The 17,880-nt window shown below is 35.3% G+C and overlaps 1 protein-coding gene across 3 annotated transcripts in view; it reads left to right on the forward strand.

Annotated features, from left to right (window-relative positions):
- Positions 1-7,361, forward strand: part of Nup35 (nucleoporin 35) — a 32,104-nt gene extending 24,743 nt beyond the window's left edge. For all 3 annotated transcript variants that reach the window (XM_063259408.1, XM_003478775.5, XM_023561112.2), the window contains exons 5-9: positions 447-588; positions 3,326-3,395; positions 4,525-4,653; positions 5,578-5,742; positions 6,758-7,361. In XM_063259408.1, the coding sequence (XP_063115478.1) occupies positions 447-588; positions 3,326-3,395; positions 4,525-4,653; positions 5,578-5,742; positions 6,758-6,835 (584 nt within the window). In that variant the 3' untranslated portion in view covers positions 6,836-7,361. The remainder of the gene's footprint in view (positions 1-446; positions 589-3,325; positions 3,396-4,524; positions 4,654-5,577; positions 5,743-6,757) is intronic.
- Positions 7,362-17,880: the final 10,519 nt, after the last annotated feature.

Raw genomic sequence — 17,880 nt, forward strand, 5'->3', positions numbered from 1 at the left:
AAACTATGAGCTATGTATAATTATTAATGGCCTTATCTCATTGTATGGTTATAAAATTGTTACAGTTACATTTTGCTTTGCGGGTTTTTTTTTGTGTCCCCCGCCCCCCCGCATTGGACTCCCAACCTTGTGCTTGGCATGCAGGTGCTTGTGCCACTGAGCTAAATCTCCAACCCCCTTGTTTTGTTTTTTGAGATAAGTTCTCCCTGAGTAGTTCAGGCTGATCCTGAACTCACTTGCCCTGAACTCATGATAGTCTTCCTGTCTCAGATGCTGGGACTACAGGTGTGTGCCACCACACCTGGCTCACAGTCAAACTATTTATATAATGGCAACCCTTTTCATTAATAAAGTTTTTCATTTATTGTATTTCACAAACTAGATCTTTACTTTAAAGTAAATCAAAGTTTATATTGTCAATTAACTTACTAAATATACTAATATAGGGCAAAGTGTGTTTAGTCCAGCAAATATTGGTCAGCCAAGAAAGACAACACTGTCTCCTGCCCAGTTGGATCCTTTCTATACTCAAGGAGATTCTCTGACCTCAGAAGATCACCTCGATGACACTTGGGTGACTGTATTTGGGTAAGGTTTTTGAGCCTTTTAAAAACAGATACCTCTGCCCCAATATTTGATAATGAGTACTGTATTATCAGACAGTTCAGAAGAATGGAAAGAATTGCACAGTAAGGCCCATATACCCACTATCTTGATGTTAACAGTTTGTTACATTTGCTTTATCTGTTGTCTATCCATTTGTTTTTTCTTGTTATTGTTGGTGTATGTCATAAGTTGTAGATATCAGTTCATGTCACTTGGACATTTCAGTACGTATTATTAACTAGAGTTCTATAGTTTTCTCAAAGCATTTGTCTGTGGGTCTCTTACCAAATTATTTCCTCTTAAATACATTTACTAGCTGTTTGAGCAGAGTTGCTCCCTTAGGGAGCTTCTTTTCCACTTTGTAATGGTCATTTCTCTATGTCTAGAGGACTTAACCCCAAAATTGAACTTAGTTTATGTGCATACTATGTGTTGCCATGTTTATACATTCTAGTCATAGAATGTTGAATGTTACAGAAGAGGACAGTCCTAGATGCATACTGAATACATTTAATTTTTTTTTTTAACTTTTTATCGGTACCAGGGATTGAACTCACGACCGCCTGCTTGCAAGGCAGGTGCTTATGCCGCTAAATCCCCAGCCCCTTCTGAATACATTTATACACGTCCAGAATATTGTAAAGCAGCTTAGAGAGCATATCTTGTGTTTTGTTTTGTTTTGTTTTTTTACAAAGGAGGAAACTGAGATGTAGACATAAAATGGGTAGAATAGCTATTCACATCTAGTTAACAGAAAAGTAAAAGTCAGATGGTTTTCAAATTTTTTTCAGGCTGATATTTATATTACATTATGTAAAACTTATTTCTCAAAGTGCATCTTTGCCATGTTCGTACTTTACTGTATATTTTTTTGGAGTTAAAAAAAGAATACATGAACTCCTTGAACAATGTTTAGTGGATTTTATATTTTAAAAATTCAAACATACAAGAATGCATGGTGAAGCGTCTTCCATACTCCTGTTGTCTCTAGAAACTTTTTTTCTTTGAGATAGCAGTGGCCAGATTTTGTGTTATTGACTGGATTAGAAGCAGGATTATTGCATCCTCTGAGCCAGGGCTCAGTCATAGACATAACATTTGAACTGGTTTGTTTATTTATTTCTTTTTCTTGTCTAAAATTTTCTGTTTTCCTAAACACAGCTGAATGTTTTTGAACATGGATATATATTCGAGCCTTAGTTACTTTCTCCTCCCAGGACAAAATACCCAACACCCATAACTTAAGGAGGGAGAGATTTATTTTGGTTTATGTTTTAGTCCATAATTAGCTGGCACCAAGGCAAGGTGGCATAGCAGAGCAGCTCACAGCTTGGTTGACAGGAAGCACAGAGTCAGGGAAGGAGCCAGGGAGGGAGATAACCCTTTAGTGGCCCCCCACCCCCTTAATGGCAGATTAGCTGTGTTGCTCACATGATTCTGTCACCTTGCAAAAAGCTCTGCCTAGATGCATATTGAGTACCTGAAGCTCTTGAGGAAGACATCTAGATATAAACAGTCCCTAATCAATGTGTTTCAGGTTCAGTAGTAATGGTGTCACTTTTGTGATTCCCAGTAATTAAGCTGAAGTACTTTTACCCACCCACTCTTCATGTAGTACACTCTCCTAGCACCTCATTTTGTTAATTTTATGTTTTTATTCACTCGCTGTATGAGATTAAAGCATTCTCCTTTAAGGCATAAAACATTTTATTTTGATTATTTATAGTGAAAAAATATATATTTCATAGTGCATTTCATGATTCATGGAATATTCATTGTTTTGGATGATTCTTTTTTTAAGAGTATTGGCGTATTACTTTCTACTCAGACGGGCTTAGAGTCGTAGAGTTAGGTTTTATTTCGTATTTACCACCCTAACAGCCATTGTTTTCTCTTTTTTCTTTGAGCGCTCCATAGGCACCCTACTTGTCCTTCTTTGGGGTTAAAAATGTCATATCCAGAGATATTTTAACATGTCTAATCCCCACCCACCTCACATTTTTTACTCTGGAGTTTGAAGATCCAAATTAACCGCGTTAGTAAAGAACTTCCAGATAATATATTTTCACCCCTCTGATAGATACTGGTTTTAAAATAGAAAATTGCTTTTTTGTTTTGGACTATAAAATAATAATGTCATCGTTGTGAAATAGTCAAACCATACAGTACTTTATAAAGAAAAAAGTAAAAATCACTTTCAATTTTCCATTTGAAGGTATGGCTGTTAAGTTTTGAATACTATTTTAAATTATTCTGTACCATTAATATTGTTGCTAACTTTTATTTTTGTCCTAGGGCTAAACCTTAGAATTTTGTTTGAGGGGTCAAGGCAGAATGATGTGACTATATATTTTTCTTGGTAATATAAATTTCTTCTTGGTAATCCTAATATATCTAGTGATATATAAAAGCATGCATATACTACAAAATACAGAAAATACTGAACTATTCTTTATAGCTATGTTTGATAATACCTCTGAGAATGGGGATTAGAGATTTCAGAAACAGAATCTGGCATCACAGTATAGCCACGTCAACACTTCACAGCAGTTTTTCTTTTGAGTGATTGTTCATTGATAGAGTTAACCTATTTAGGAGAAAACAAGATTACTAGGGATCTCTTAATAATAGGTGCTTGGGAGGGGGAGTAATTTATACATTATCATTGATGGTGGAAGGTGTGACCTTTTTGTTTTGTCCGGACAACTCTGTTTTTCAGGTTTCCGCAAGCATCTGCTTCCTATATATTATTGCAATTTGCACAGTATGGAAATATCTTAAAACATGTGGTAAGATTTGCTTTTTTATCAATTCAGAATAAGAAACGAAAAGCTGTGAATTGAAGGAAATGGTTTCCAAGTTTTGGAGTTTTGTCTTTTTTATAAACTTAAAACTTTTTTTAGGAACTTTTTTTTGGTACCAGGAATTGAACTCAGGACCTTGCACTTGCCAGGCATGCGCTGTGTCACTGAAATACATCCCTGACCCCGACATTGTGTTTTTTAAAATTTTCAAAAATGTCCTTTGCACTATGAAAGGCTCAAGGTGAATAGTGTCTGATAAAATGGATTAAGAAGATTTGAAGAGTGAAAGTTTCAGGATCCACCCTTCCTTTTTTTAGTGGTTCAGTCCCTTTTAAAAAAGATAAGATTATACTAAATATTATTTTACTGTTTTCCAAATTGTTCTTAGCAATAAAGGGAAAAGAAAGCGCTTCTGACTTTATAGAATTTTTTAGTTACTTATCTTATAGAAAGCATAAGTTATACCACTAGTTCTTTTTTCCATTATTACAAATTTAGCTTCACAAAATCATATTAATGATTACAGCTTTAAAATATTTCATAAGAAACAGTTGTTTTGATTGGCCTAAAGCCAGTAGTCTGAGCGTCTATGTAGAGGATAACAAGAGACATTATGGTTGCTGTTGTTAATTTCCTGTTATCTTATTTTGAAGTCCTGTATTGTTTTCATTGTTTTGTTTGATTTTATTATGTGTGCTGGTATGGGCAGCCATTTTGAAGATACCAAGATATATTTTGGTAGCCATTGTTGATTTCCTTTTACCTTGAAGTCCTTTATCTGTTTCATTGTTTTGTTTTGATTTGCTTTATTCTGTTGTACCTTGTTTGATTTTATTCTCTTTAAAATTAAAAAAAAAAGTTGTTTTGAGAGTACTTTCAGAGAATAGTCACCACCTATGTACTCTAATTTAGAGAACTGAGAACTAAATAGAGATTACTGAAACTGTTCCTATAACAGTTTTGTTGAATTCTAATACACAGTTTTTTTACTGGGCATCAAATAAAAAATGAAAGTGTAAATTCATTCTCACCTATTTCTATTTTGTAATAGATTTCATTAACTGTGTTTTTTAAAATATATTTTTATCTTAAGAGACAACTTCAATTTTTACAGATGTCTAACACAGGAAATTGGATGCACATTCGTTATCAGTCTAAACTGCAGGCCCGGAAAGCATTAAGCAAAGATGGGAGAATATTTGGAGAATCCATCATGATTGGTGTAAAACCATGTATAGACAAAGTAAGCTATTGGTGATAAAAGTAAAGTATGTTTGTTTTTTGCGGTGAGACAAAAATGCTTAAAAGACTTTAGAGATAATCCATCCCAATGCCTTCATTTTTCAAAGAGGTCAAGTAGAGTGTAAGTAATTTGTTCAGAATTGTTACAGATGCAGCCCATATATTGGGTCTTTTGACTACTCTGTGTCTTATGCAAAGGCAACATGAGATTTTTTAAGTACTTAAGGCGAATGATGGTGTTTCTGAATGAACTACTTCACATGAATGGTAATTAATAGTTAACTTTTAAGTAACTGAAGTTTTTTGTTACTCATTTCTAAATATTAAAATTGTATTTATATATTTATTAAATAATATTGAGTATAATTTAAATGTGTGGCTTATAAAATTATTATGAACATACTGTAAGTAAGTATATTCAGACTAGTACTACATACTAAACATTTTGTTTGGTGCTGGTGATTCACATTAGTGAGCAAAGTAGACATGTTGCTGTTCTTAGAATTTATTATAGCCATGTGATTGAGTTGTAACTGTTATTCTGTTACAGATCTTCACAGAAGCTGGAAGACTGTTTTAGGTTACTGGGTACTAAATAGTTTTAGATGTCATTTCTAGCTTCTTGTGCAGTTTTCCTTAACTATTCTATCATTTTGTCCTTGCTAATTTTTCATAGTGTTTATTAAGGAGAGTCTTATTCTTGTGGTGTGTAGTTGTATTGAGGTTGTTTGACATAACTGACTTAAGATTTTTGGTGGAGTATTAAATTTCAAATGTTAAGAAACATACTGTCTTCTGAAGCCTAAAATTATTTGAGAGGTAAAAAATATAGCTTTTTAAATACATGTTTTAGAAAGTATCATGTATTATTAGATTATTAGATATTAAATTTATAATGAAAGGACCTGTTCCTTTGCTTCTCCAGAGTGTTATGGAAAACAGTGATAGAAGTGCTTTGTCATCTTCATCTCTAGCTTTTACACCACCAATCAAAACTGTAGGCACACCAACACAGCCTGGAAGTACTCCTAGGATTTCCACCATGAGGCCTCTTGCTACCGCATACAAAGCTTCTACTAGTGACTACCAGGTACTTTAAGGATTGGCTCAAAAAGATGTAGTGAAAGGCTAGTGTGTTTAGCTATTTCATTGGGTTGATTTCTGTATCATTTGCTATTTCTTGCTGTGTTGATTGCCTTTATGAAACCTTTATACTTCTTGAATTTTCTATAAAGGTAAAATCTTGCCTAATTAGAAAGTTGTCTTGAACTTTTAAAACAGTGGGGCTGGGGATATGGCTCAGTGGTAGAGCACTTGCCTATCATGTGCCAGGGCCTGCTCTCTAGCACCGTAATATTTATTTTTCTCTGCCATTTCTTAAAACATTTCTGAAGTTTATTGCTTTATTATTGTCTTCTGTACAAACTGCTGGTGTGATACAACTTTAAGTCCATGTCAGTTGATGACTGGAACTGATGATAAGTATCACAAGTGAAGAATCGTAGGTTGAAGTAGTCTTGGTTATCAAAAGACACTTGCTAGCTTTTATTTTAATAGATGAAAAAGTTATTTCAAAATAGTATTTAGAAGCTTATTGTATTTTTTGAAGAATGGCAGAATAATTGTGACTCTGACTCAATATATTATTGTCTCCTCCTAATTTTCCAAGAGTTTTCAACTTTGTCAGCTGCAAGTAAAGGCCCAGAAACAGAGCACATAAAATAATTGGGCTCTAGCAGGGCAGGTAGTGACTGTTTAGTGTTTTTTTTTTTTCCTGAAATTTGGACCTCATTGTATTACTTGTTTTCCCTTGTTTCTTTAAGCCTGTTTTAAATTCCCCATGTCTTAACAACTTTTGTATTGTTTTTCAGTTTTCTAATTTAAGGAGCAGATGTTTTATATTGTTAAAAAAGTGAAATTTTACCATTATTAACAGCATTAGGATATTACAAGTTCACATTTTAATCTATAAAGTATATAATTTAGTGCCATAAATGTGTTTTAGTATTTTAGTGTTTCACTTTTAAATTGGTCCTTAATTGTAGAATTGGCTATCACTAAAGGAACCATAATGTAACTTGTGTGTGTTTGTGTTTTTTTAATAGGTTATTTCTGACAGACAGACGCCAAAAAAAGATGAAAGTCTTGTATCCAAAGCAATGGAATACATGTTCGGCTGGTAGTGTAATAGGAGCTAAGAACTCAGCTACCTAGGAAGAGTTCCTACAGTAAACGCAGTTCACCGAGTACTGCCACTTTTCTTTGGTTAGTTGTATAACCACTCATGGCAGTGTTGGCTAGCTCTTCATGTATACAAAGCCTTTTTCTGTAAGGATACAGCCTGTTACTACTCACATTTTAAAAGATGCTCAAGGTAATTTTCGAAGAAAACTGAAAAGTCCTGTAGGTTGGATTTTGTTCATGTAAATGTGCATGCTGACACACAAAACCCAGCATTAATTATTAAAAATGATTGAACTTGCGGGGAGGCTTCATAGTCTTTGTGAGAGGGTAGGTGAATTTCATAAAGAACTACAGCTGCTTGTACCAAGGCACAGTGATTATAATTAGTAGTTTGAATTATGGTTTTTTAATTTAGATAATATTTAATATTTTAATTATCTTTGTATATATCCTATCTTGTCGTCTTTAATGTTCTAAAACCCATTCTTTTTAAAAACCTACCAATAAAACTTCTCGATAATAAGATTTTGTCTAGTATGTGTATTAAATGTTTTTCAAAAGAATGATTTGTTATTGTTACAAAAGGTTTTAGCTATCCCTTGGAATAGAGAATATATTAACCTTTTAAAAATTTTTTAAAAAAAGTTTTATTTTAAAGAAGATAAAACAGAATAAAACCAGTCAAAACAAACCAGTGTAAGAGATACAGTACTTTAAAACATTACAGAATCAACAATGGTTACCAATAATGCCTTTTGAGGTCTTCAAAATAGCTACAGATAACTTCGAACATAGTAAAAATCAACAGAATAGAAGCAAAGCAATGCAACAAAGAATTTCAAAACAAACCAATAGTAAATCCAAAATTACTATCATAATATATCTTGCTGTCCTTGGAATAGCTTCTTCTGCCATCGGATTTAACATAAACAAAAAGGGAATAAAAACCCAACAAAACAATGGAAACAATATAGGACCTCAAAACAAGACCATAGGGAAACATCAATGGCTAAAACTCTCACAAGATCCCCCCTAGTTACCACCCTGTGTACCCCTATCCTCTGAACGTATGGTTAGACCACTGACTCTAGACCTGCAATGTTAGTGAAGCACCAAAGCACCACAGGCATCCGATTGCATTTCACCTCTATAGCTATCATCCTAGCCTGTATTTCTCTGGATAAGCCAGATTCTGGGGTAGGGGTGGAGAACTGGTACTACTTGTTTGCCAGCCCACATACCCGAAGGGGCTTGGGTCTCCCCATCCGGCAGCAGCCTGTGCATGGCACTGGTTCTTAGACTGGGCTTGTTTGCTGGCGTGACATCATTTTGTCTCCAAGTCTGTGAATGGTGCTGACTCAAGGGAAGAGGCTTGGGTCTAGCTGTTCCTGTCTGCTCATCATGCTGGTTCCCAGACTGGGCTTATTTGCTGGTTTGGCATTGTTTTCTCTCCCCCTCTGTGAATGGCCTATGTATTAACTCTTACAGCTCTGTAATCTAGCTTCATTTACCATTAAATTTTGCCATAGTTTTTGTTTTCCTTTGTTTAATGTGTTCGGTATGGGCCATCATTTTTGTGCTTCACCGCTAATGGGCACTGATCAACTGGTGGTGTGTGTGAATGTCCTGTGCCTGATTGTTCTGCTGAGCCTTCAGTAATACAAACCACCGGATGGGGCAGTCATGGATGTACCACCAGTGCTTCGAGCTGGTGGGAACATGTTAAAGCATGTCTTCATGTGAGGGAGTTTTACTCTGAATGCTGGAGAGTTTATAAAAAACATTCCATAATGTCAGTGTCTCACTTAATGATTAATAATTTCTTTGTATCTAATACCCTGTACATTTTAAATGATGTTTGGTTTATTTAAACCATGATCTTAACTATGCCTGCATAGTTACGTATTTTGTGGTTTTTCCTCTTTAAGTATCCTAAAATCTAAGTGCTCTCTCTGCTCCCCACCATCCAGTGGACTGGGACTTTTTGAAGGAGCCCTGTCTCCTATCTCAGTCTTGAGTTTAGTCAGTTGGTTTCTTGTTCGGCTTCATCATTTATTAGAAGTCAGATCTACAGAGGATTAATTAGCTTCTGGCTTTTTTTTTTTATTTTATGAAGAATACTGCTTAGTAGTGTAGTGTACTTTCTGTTACATTGAGTGCAGTGGTATGTAATATCTGGTTATCTTGCTTTAAGAATGCTCAGCTTACCATTGGGTACTGGGTTGAGAGGCCTGACACTTTCATTGGAAAGTTCCCTACAATCTTTGTACATAGTGTTGTAAAATCCCTGCTGTAATGGACTGGCCTGAATCAGTTATTTCACAGATGCCTGTAGCACGGTGATTTCCCTCCAAATTTATCATCATGTTTGCATCTACATGTTGGAGTTCTTTTATATAGAAGAAACTTGTTCTACTATGGCCGTTTGGTTACCATGGTATACTTTCATGCAGAATGGTAGGCTAAATATTTCATCTCTTTATCAGCTTTCAGAGTGATGGTCGATGGTCTTAACTACATTTTGTTTTGTTTGTTTTTGATATCACTAAGTTGTTGGTCTTTTAAATGTACTGTTTTAGTCAATATGCAGTCATAGTCCTTTTGTTCAGGTTAGTGCCTCATTAAGAATCATCAAAGTGGCTCTTGTGAGAGAAAGTTTTTAATTGAAGTGGCATTTGACCCTGGTACATATGTTGATAGTCTGCATCTTTCACACATTTTTATAAAGAATAATTAAAATAATATATTGGATGGGATGTTTTGCTGTGTGTTTTAAATCACACCAAATTACAATGGGAAGATTTCAGTTTTTGAGATGAAGTGATATAAGGGATGTACTGACATGGACGAAAATCCATTTACCATTACATGTAGAGTATTTTGCATCATAAAACTTGCATGGCAGCTTTTCTTTTCCAACTTAAAATAGAATTATGTTTTATATCTTGTTTCATTACATGTAAGACTCAATTATTCAAGGTAAAACTGGCTATTAATTTCCCTTAAAACTTTTATTAGATGGCATGCACACACACATCACACACATACATTTTTCTCAAAGGCCTAGTTTTTTTTTTTTTTTTAAGAAGGTAGGTTGTATTTGCATAGGGCTTCTTAGAACATGAAATTTGTTCTCTAAAAAAGATTTGTTCACTGTATTTGCTTCATCTTCAATATCATCTTACTCATTTTTGTATTATCACGTGAGTTACTTAAAATGTTCCAAGGAAATCTCAGGAAGCTAACTACCATATTACACAACACTATTAAAAAAATAGGAGATACTTGCTAGAAAGGCCCAGAGCCACACCTTATAAAAGTTCAGAAAAGTCCATTTGCATCAAAACCAAAGTTGTAGTCACACTGGGTTACAAAAAAACAGAACAAAGCAAAATAACCTGTGAAAGCACACAAAAGGACATGCTCATAAAATGTATAAAAAATATGACCCTAGTACTTAAAATTAGCTATAAGTGGCTTAGAAATTCATAAGAGATGTGAAAGAAATAGAGTAATATGTAACAAATTTGAGAAAAATTAGAAATATTCAGAAATTAAACTAGAATAACTGAAAGCAGATGAGCAACAGAGACTTTAAAGGAAAAAGATGTCATGGCTTATGTAAATGGCCCCCAAGCCTCATGCAATTATGGCCTGGACCAAATCTAGCATTTGTGATTGGTTTGTTGTCTAGCACTCAGATTGGTGGTGTGAGTGTTTCACCCGCCCACGGGTGGAGCCAGGATGTCCTGTAATGGGAAGAAAGTGTCTCTGGTAGATACGCACCTCACTGTTTGTGGCAGCCGTTAACTGCGCCTGCCATTCCACCCTGCCTTGGAGCAGGTCAGTATGGACTGAAACCTCCATGAACTAACTGTAAGGTGTAAACTTTTCCTTCCCTAATTTTGGGTATCAGGTATTTGGCTGTGCCAGTAGTAAAAAGTAAGAAGATAAAAATGCAGGCTTGTGAGCTGGGAGTGAAGCTCAATGGTAGACTGCTTGCCAAAATAATAATAATAATGGAGAATGACTTTAAAAAGGATTAGGAAAATGACATTTTAGAGATAAAAACATACTTCATATATGTAAAATACGAGTACTTGACTGGAACAGAAGAGGATTTAGAGCTAAATCTTGGGGGAACGCTGTCCCTAACGTGAGAAAACTAACACAGGCAAACTTGGGGTTTGACTAGACAAAAAGCAACCAGTGACTTAAACTGCTGCACTATGCCAGGAGGAAAAATAAACAGTTTTTGCAGGCATGGTGGTATACACCTATAATCCCAGCTTCTTCGGAGGCTAAGGCAGGAGGATCACAAGTTCAAGGCCAACCTGGGTACCTTAGCAAGACCCTGTCTCAAAATGAAAAGATTTGGAGAAATAGCTCAGGGGTAGATGTTCAAATAAGGTAAGAGAGGCCCTGGGTTCAGTCCCTGATAAATACCACCAGAAACGGAAGGGAGCAAATTTTGTTTCATTGCTCTATTGTGTTTCCATTCTCTATTCATTTATCTCTGCTGTTCTAGATTATATCCATTTTGTTTTGGGTTTGAGGTTTTGTGTATACTGCTTTACAGTGTGTTTTGTGTACGTCTGCTACATCTACTGGTGTGAAGTTGTCTTATTTATCTTTGGTTCTATATTCATTATGAAATAGGATTTGTTTTAATTCTCACTTTTTGTTTCATATATTTTGATGGTCTGTCATGTGCAGGGATGTTTATAGTTTTACTGTATTGAGTTTCTTATATAATTGTTTCTTTTTTGATTTAGAGTACTTTTTTGGTTTCTAAAGGAATTTCTTTCTCTATTCTTTTATTTTTCAGCTGGCTTCAAACTCACCATCCTTCTGATTCAGCCCCATAAGTGTGTAGTATACAGGCATGCTTCACCACACCTGGGCTCTCTTCTTGCTTAAAAACATTTAAGTTACAAAATAAAACACAATGAAAACTCTTTAATAGATTATAAGGTGAACAACCTTATAAATATTCCCCAGTCAAGAAATAGAGTTTTATAGACTGTTTCCATGTATCCTATTCTAATTGCAATCCTGTCCTTCTCCAATGTCATGGTTTAGATCTAAAATATACCCAAAAGTCTCATGCTGGGAGGAAGGTTTGGTCACTAGGGTGACTGAGAAGGGTGTGTTCTCGACCCTGGATGTTCCCAGCACTGGGTGCTTCTGGTCACCAGCTTTGCTGTCAGGCCTTTTTGCTGTACCTTTATGCCTCAAGGGCAGCTGACCATGGTTAGAGCCTATTGAAACGGTGAGGAAAAATAAACATCTCTAGATTTTGGATGTTGAGTATTTTGTTCCAGTGACAGGTCTAATATGTCCACAAAATTACGTACTATTATGAATTTTTAGTGCTGTTATTTTATCCAAATGTACATACTTAAACTCCGATTTAGTTAGCTACTTCTAAAGATGTCTTTTAAGTCATTTTTAATCTATCGGTTCTTAAATCCTCCTCCTTTTATAACTGTGCTAAATAGCACTTTGTGCTGTTGATGCATCACATATATGGTAGTAGCCCTATAGGACATTATTATCTAGTGATAGTGCACCTGTATTAGATTAGATACATTCTATTCTCAGTGAAATAAATCACCTGATAATGCTTTTCCAATGATATACCTCAGTTGCTAAGTGATGTGGCTATAATTTATTGTTGAAAAATCAGTGTGGTTTGAGTTACAGAGCTGCTGGCACTGAGAATTTGCTGATGTGTACTGTGGATTCTACATGGTCTTTTGTTCTCTGTACTTTGCACATTAGAAGCTCGGTCTGGAGTTAACTGGATAGGGCTCACATTTGATCTCAGGTTATAGCTAAAACTATATTCTTTCATCAGGGTTCACTTTGATTTAACAAAAGGCAATAGCTTAGTTTTATTTGATAAATGTGCTTTTATAAAATGATATCTTTAGTATTTTGTTACTTAGTGCTATAATTTATGGAAGAAAAAGCAGAACATTACTTACACATTTTTAAGGTAATAGAATCTTTTGAGATAACCAATAACTTTTGTTCCATATAAACTCTTGGAATTTATATTTTATGGTTTCTATCCATTATCACATATAAGCAATGAAATGCAAATGTTCCCATGTTTGGGAATGTCTTCATTGCCTCTGGTTAACTCAACTAGACCGCAGTAGTTTTCCATAGTTTTCTTCATTATCATGACCCAGTGCTCTATAGTTGTCTTACTTTCCTTGTTGCTAAGACAAAACACTCTTCACCCAAAGTTAATGAAGGAAAGGTTTATTTAGCTCACAGTTTGTAGAGGTTTCAGTCCATAGTTGGCTGGCCCCAAGGCAGTGGCATGGCAGAGGGGCATCACAGAGGAGAAACAGGTCACGGCAGCAGAAGGCAGCAGGGAATGAAGCAGCAAAGCAAGCAACAAGTAGCAGGTAGGGACAGCAGCTCTTCTTTTGTATTCTGTCCAGGCTCCATGCCGTTACGCACACCTAGAACTAAGCCAGAACAATCAGTGGAGTAATTCAGTAATCCCACACCTAATCCCGGGTTCACACTCTGGATCCAGCCCCATTTGAAAAGCCCCACCTATGATCTCATGAGGTTTTGGGGGCAACATCTGGACACAGCCATAGTAATAGTTATGATGAATTTTGTACCCCAAATCTAGAACCAGCCATGTCTTCACCATGCTTTAGCTCCTTTTTTTCCTTTATTGAAAATGATTTTTCAGTCTCATAATCTCGCTGTTTCAAATTGCATATTGCTACAAAATGTGTTATCATAAAGTACTTCATGAGTTCATATTAACAGAATTCAAATTGAAGGCTCTAGTTTTTATTTTCTGCAAACTTTTTTCTGTAGTCGTATCTCCTAGAATTTTGGTTTTAAAAAGAAGTAGGCAGTGGTAATATTGATCATCTATTTTTCACATGTATGTACAGAAAACAGGCAAGTGTCTCACTATTTAGCCCAGGCTAGCCTTGAACACGTGGCAGTCTTCCTGCTACAGCCTCCTTAATGCTGGGATTACAGGCGTATGCCGCCACGCCTGGCTGTGGCTATGTGCCTACTTCTCATCCTTACCTTTCCCTTTCATTTTGATTGTTGAAACTAATTCCCCTAGTACATTCTTCATTATTCTTGAATTATTGCATATAAACCTTTTACCTTTTACCCTTTAAAAATCTTGACAGTGGTACTGTATGTTAAGTCTTTATATTTTCTCAAATGTAAATAAATGTATACCTCTATTTTATTCTGGCAGATAAAGATACTGTTAAAACAGGTGATGGTAATCTAGTCCTCTATAAATTGCTTGCTTTGCCTAATGCATATATTTTAAAATTAAGTAATTTTACTTAACTATGTCTTAGTTAGTTATCATGAGTTAGCATTCTGAAATAGTCAATATAGTAGCTGAGAATTTGAGAACTTTCTACTGCATGATAAGACTATAGAGCCAGAAATTTTCATATGTAAACTCAAAAAAAAATTTTAATTTTGAGGAAATTGTTTTGAATTGTTTTTACTGCTTGTCCTGTTCAGTAGTTTGTTTTACTTTTAGAAGCCCATGCTATATATCTTTGATCTTAATTGCTTTTCTTCAATATTAATCATTTTCTCTTAATGTATTTTTTAAAAGATTTTTGAAAGTGCATTTTAATGGATGTGACTTCTGTTCTATCCTCATTCATCTTCACATTTTTTATAACTTGTAATAATATTGTTTGTTGTTAACATTAATAAGAATCTACTTAATTTTGTACTTCTCTGGTACAGATTTGTTTTCTAGAAAAACCTTGTGAATAAAAGCCTTTAGACAAATGCTCTACTCTAGCTTCACAACTTTTTTTCCCCAAAAAAGGCTCATAAGAAAATTAGCTGTATTTCAGCTTGATTATTCGATCAAGCTGAGTTTGGGTACACAAAAGTATTTGGAAGCACAAAAATAGTGGTAGAAAGTACATTTTATTATTTATAAGTTAAAAAGCAACAAAAGCATTGTCCTGAAACTCCTAGACTGTGTAATCTAGTCTCATTGACTAGGAAAGGGAAAAATTAGTGGAATAGAGAACGTGTGAGGGAGCCTGATGCAGTGATCCTGGAGGATCGCTGCAAGACCAGGTGAGCAGGAGCTATCTAGTGAGTCAAAGGCCTGCCTGACTATGAAGTGAAAACCTGTTTCAGAAAAAGCAGAACAAAACAAAAACAAAGTATATGAGTAACTGAATTAAATATTTTTACATCTATTTCTTAGTGTTTCAATACTCTTTTTACTCATTCTTTTAAATATTTCTTGTATTTACTCAGACTTGTGTTCCTTCAGGTGAGTTTTCATTTTGAAATGATTTCTAACTTGATTCTAATCTGAATTCTACACCTCTCCTTAGTTTTTCTATTTGTGATGTATGTCATTCTTTCACGTTCATATTATTTTCTTGGTGTCTTTCAGCTCCATTTGAAGTAGCAGGTTATAGCTGTGGTCTGCTCAGGAGCATGACTCTGGCTTGCTTCCTTCGTCTATACTGATGTCATTCTCTGTTTATCCGGCTGACTTAGAGATTTGACCCTGACACTTCGCCCTTCTTCATTTTTATGTGGAATTAGTTTTCTTGAACTTCTAGGAAGGGTAAACTTGGGTGAAACCTTTCTGACTTCATAGTAATTCCTTTTCTTACAGTGTTCACACCTTTGGCAGCTGGCCTTTGGTAGTTCCTGGCTCTATTTCACTCCCTACTTTTATAGGAATCTTCTCTTTATTTTGTCATTGTTCTGCTCATTTTAATTTACTCTACACGGCATCAAAAGCACATCTTGGGAAGAAGGAACAATTCTTTATTTCTCTTCCATGTTTACTGTGCTGCTTCGGCACCCTCTGTTGGCAGAGTCCAGGATCAAATCCAGTTAAGGTAGTTGAAAAGTCTGCAGAAGTACCAGTATCACTAAGGTGGCTGCACAAGGTAGATTTGGAGTTGAGTGGAAGTGAATTATTTGCACACCAAGGTTCTGCTTTGAAGAGAAGCTTCCATTTTCACTGAATTCCACTCACTTACGTACTCTGTATTACCATCTCCGTGTGTACACGACTACTCTCTTAAGAAATATGTTAAAGCTCCTTTGTGCCAATTGTTCCTTATATCCTCCACACTGTGTATATATGTTGATATTTTCTCCATTAGTTAGCTTGACTGTCTGCAGAGATGAAACAAAAATGTTTTCAAATGATTGCCTTGAACCAGTCTCAATTTTTAAAGACATACTCACCTCCGCTTCTATCTATATTCTTTCAAAGCGTCTTAGGACTCAGACCTGAGCTCATAAGGGATAGAGTTTCAATACAAATTTAAGTGGCAATATCATAGTGTACTTGGAATGGACTTTGATAATAGATCAAATTTACTTGACCTAATCATTCCTTAGTATAAGTTATTTCTTGAAGACTGCCACGGAAATTTGAATGTTACTGTATGTATGTATATAGATATTGCGGTGGCTACCACTCGAAGCCATAACGGATTCTGAAGTGGAGGATATATAATGAGCTCCAGTGTTAGGGCTTCATGTCTACTCAGCTCTGGTCCCACAGGAGAGAAAAGGAGAGAGTGTGTATGTTTTCCCAGCCTTTGTTTTCTGGCTCATCCATATCTTAAACTTTTTGTAGAACTTAAATAGCAAGCACTTTAAATACTTCTTATCCTGTTCATAGTACCGCCGAATGCTCTCGTGTTTGGATAGTATGAGGAACGGCGAGTCTCCATCTTGCTCCCTTCCTGGGAATTGATTGGCAGTAGTTCTGTGATTTGGGTATGATGACATGCAAAGGGTCAATAAATTTTTTATCTGCAATACTTTGTAAGCTGTGTTTGGTGGTGTAATCCTAGCACTCAGGAGCCTGAGGCAGGAGAATTGCTGTAAGTTTGAGTTCAATCTGGGCTACAAAGTGAGCTGAAGGCCAGCCTGAACTGCATAGTAAGACCCTGTCTCAAAAAAAGAAAACCCAAACAACCCCACCAAAAAACCCGCACAAAAAACAAAAAAGAACAACAAAAGCCCTCCAATACTTCCCAATACATTTTCTATTTCTACAATATTCTCATGAAGTGAAATAAGTGAGCACACATGTTTAGATGTTACAGGCTCAGACTGTCTTGAAAAGGGTTAGGATTTCTACTTAAGTAGGAAACTTATTGAAGTTAAAGTCCTTAGTGGATTTTTTTTTATTTTGTTTAAGAGGAAAAAGAGAAAAACACAAAACAAAACAAAGTGGTGTAAGGGTACACGTAATACAGAACTACAAAAAAAAAAATAACAGTAAGAAATCACCTGTTAATAGATTACATATTATCATCTTGAAAATAGTTGCTCAAATCACAGTATCAAAGAATACAAAGTGGACATTCAAACAGGGAGACTGCAAACAGCTGTGTTCAATGATCCAAAAACATTAATATAGTCAGCTATTTAACACCCCTAAACACACTTGCTGTTATATCTGTTAGAGCTCTTTTTTTTTTCCCCTCTCTTTTTTACAACAAAATTTACACATTTTGGATTTTATTACTCCTTAGTTCTTGTTTCTTTTTTGTGGGGGAGAGAATACAGTCAAATATGGCAAAACAAAGCTGTCAGTCAAAACCAAGGATAGACATAGCACATGGTGTAGAACAGAGTACAAGCTTATCAACAATGGTTATCAACGTTGTCTCTTGTTTCCTTAAAAAGAATTGTCTATCTCATTAGATATTATAAAGTTGGACAAAACAGTAGAGAACAAGACCAATAAAACTTAGGCATTGTAAACATTACAGGACTTCCAAAGGAGACAATAGTCAAACCAGAATGGGCATCTTAGTGAATCTTATTGTCTTCAAAGTAGTTGCCTATACCCTCAAACTTGATACCATCATACAGAATGGAACAGAGTCTAATCAGTCAAAACAAGATCGTGGGAGTATTATAGGACTTCAAAACAAGTTAATAGGAAATCAAAAAGAGTTACTATTATATATCCTAATTTTTTAAATTTTTCCCCTTAATTAAAACAAACATAAGA

This window comes from Cavia porcellus, unplaced genomic scaffold (genome assembly GCF_034190915.1).
Source record: "Cavia porcellus strain 051 isolate PalLab524CR breed Dunkin Hartley unplaced genomic scaffold, mCavPor4.1 scaffold_12, whole genome shotgun sequence".
Lineage (NCBI taxonomy): Eukaryota > Metazoa > Chordata > Mammalia > Rodentia > Caviidae > Cavia > Cavia porcellus.